Below are 2,661 nucleotides of genomic sequence, written 5' to 3'. Positions count from 1 at the left end.
GAGTTTGGTGGCTTGCACCCCAAAAGCGCGGGCTCCTTCCTCGCACGGGGCTGGGAGGACCATTTACTGGCCTGACCACACGTGGCTTTGCACTCGTGGGATGCACGGGACGCTTTCCCCGGCACATCTCCTCTTGTCGCTCATGTTGCGCCCATCATCCGTCATGGGCAGGAGGACCCTGCCTGCGGTCCCACAGCAACGCATCCCCATTTTGCTGAGTTAATGATTAAAATCAGCCCGATTTTGGAGGTGCTGGCACCCAGGCTGTGGCAGGCAGGCCAAGGATGCTCGCCCTCTGCCCCGCCGCCAGGATTAATCATTCACCCGGCAATTGGCACTACCTCCATATAAACCCTGGGATGGGTTTCCCAGCGCCGCTTTTTGGCAGGAGGAGGGAAACCAACCCTGACATGAAGGCAGCTCTCGCCCTGCTGCTGCTTTTAGCCACTGCACGTGCCGAGCACCGAGGTATTTATCATGCGCCTGGGGCTTTGCTCTCCCTCGGGGACGAGGGGTACGAGGCTAGGGTCCGTCAGCTCCGGCGGTTTTCGGTGGCCTGCCCTCTCCCCAGCCCACTGCCAAGTCGCTGGGCAGGAATCAGAGAGAAGAAAGGGGAGGCGTGGGATGACGTTTCGGTACCCAGGCCACCCCCTTTGCTGGAGGAGTGGGGAGGGGAAGAGGCTGGGCTGGGGTCGGGGGGGGAGGGAGAAGGAGAGGATGGCGTCGCAGGGCCCGGCCTCTTCCCTTTGCAAGGGAAAATAAGATTTTCCGACCCCCTTCACGAGCACCATTTCACTGTAAAACCCACCCCTCGGATGGAAATGATGCTCTGTGCCTCCCCTTGCTGCCTTCACAGCTCCGCAGGGAATCATGGACCTGCCAAAAAACCCCCTCGAAACTTACTTCTCCCATACCGCTTTATGAAAATGAAAAGAAATGCAGCAAGATGGCACTTACAGCAGGACCGACAGCCCCTGTTCCTGTGAGGAAAGAGAATTGCCTTTTACCACGGCTTCCCCTTTTTTCCTGGCGCTGCCAGCCTTGCAAATGCCCCCTCGCCCTTTCTTTCCCACCGAAGCAGCGTGACCGTCAGTGTAACGGCACATAACCCCTTGCTTTTGGGGAGGTGACCCCGCTCCGCGCTGTAATACCAGTAAATACTGGTATCAGTATTTACCCTGCCGGTACCAAAGTCTAGTCAATGCTGTTTGTAGCAAAAATCGATAGCGTTTTTCCAGGGATGAGAGAGTGGCCGGGGGTGTCTTCGCTGCCGGGTGCTCCTGGCCTCCATGGTCCCGTCTCCAGAGCTCCCAGCCCTTACGGTCTCCAAACCCTGCCAGAAAAACTAACACCACGCGTTCCAAACGCACAGAAACATCCATTTGGACAAGGGGCGAACGGACCTAATGTTTTACCTAGAGGTCTCCCAGCTACAGGGAGGGGTTTTCCCCCTGCCCCTTTCTTTGACTGCGGAGCCGGAGCAGCAGCCCGGGTACCGGCGGTGCTTTCTCCGAGGCCGGCAGCGCAGCAGCAGCCTTTGCTGGTCTGCAGCGCTTGTGCCACCATCTCCCCAGGGCCTACCACCAAGCCTGGCTCGAGAAAAGAAGCAACCGTGTGAGAAAATAACAATCCTCGAGTGACTAAAGCAAGAGCCCCGCAGCCTTTGGACCGCGTTTTGTGGTGGCGTAGCATCCCTCATTCCCACGCCGCCGCCGCTGCTGCTGCAGGGGAGGGAAGCGGAAAGCGAGAGCAAAACAGGGGGTCAAGTGGGAACAGGCTGTTCCCCAAATGATCATTTTCCCTGGCAAAAAGCAGCAGACACGAGTTGTTTTCCGCAGGAGACTCAATTAAGCAGACCCGTGCTGCTTTGTTTTTGTTTTTTTTTCTGCAAGGGGAAAGGTTGCTGGAAACGAGCTCTATTGCCACCCGAGGAGAAGGGCAGAGGGGGCAGGACTGCAGGGGAAAGCAAAGCCGGCATTTTCCCAAACCCCAGCAGATGCAGGCTCGCCGGCTCCCGGCTCCCTGGCCACCACCCAGGCTGCACCCGAGTGAGCCGAGGCACAAATCCTGCTCACAGACCTTCCTTTTTCTGCGCTTACAGGTAAAGCTTATGTCCGGGACAAAGTCTGCCAGGAGTTCCAGGCCCTGGGGAAGGAGGACTTCCGAACCCTGTAGGTACCTCCTGCCGTATTTGCCCTCCCAGGACACTCAGCACCTAAGCCAAGACCAAAAAAAATTAACTAAAAATAATCTTAGAAAGGGGAAGATTTATTCACTCCCTGCGAATGAGGACTCCGGTTGCTCTTAACAGGAGAGAAGTTTGCTTCATTGTTGAACTCCTCAAAACAAATTAGGTGCCTAAATAATTAGGAATTCTAACAGAGCTGGTGCATGATCCCCTGGAAAGGGCAGCCCCCAGCCCGAGACCCGCTCCGGGGTTGCTCTTAACAGGAGAGAAGTTTGCTTCATTGTTGAACTCCTCAAAACAAATTAGGGGCCTAAATAATTAGGAATTCTAACAGAGCTGGTGCATGATCCCCTGGAAAGGGCAGCCCCCAGCCCGAGACCCGCTCTGGGTCTTTCCCGTCTGTTTTCCAGGAATACGCTTGCCATTTCTGGCAGCGCCGCAGCTGCTCCTCTCTGGCTGATGGGGGTAAAACC

At 56.3% G+C, this 2,661-nt stretch overlaps 1 protein-coding gene across 1 annotated transcript in view; it reads left to right on the top strand.

Annotated features, from left to right (window-relative positions):
* Positions 1–359: 359 nt before the first annotated feature.
* The window catches only part of GC (GC, vitamin D binding protein), a 10,356-nt gene continuing 8,054 nt past the window's right edge, over positions 360–2,661 (top strand). The window contains exons 1-2 of the mRNA XM_009288955.2: positions 360–468; positions 2,102–2,171. Coding sequence (XP_009287230.2) covers positions 360–468; positions 2,102–2,171 — 179 coding nt within the window. The remainder of the gene's footprint in view (positions 469–2,101; positions 2,172–2,661) is intronic.

The sequence above is a fragment of the Aptenodytes forsteri genome, unplaced genomic scaffold, assembly GCF_000699145.1.
Source record: "Aptenodytes forsteri isolate BGI_AS27 unplaced genomic scaffold, ASM69914v1 Scaffold221, whole genome shotgun sequence".
NCBI classification, from domain to species: Eukaryota; Metazoa; Chordata; class Aves; order Sphenisciformes; family Spheniscidae; genus Aptenodytes; species Aptenodytes forsteri.
This window is presented reverse-complemented; position numbering and strand designations above follow the sequence as displayed.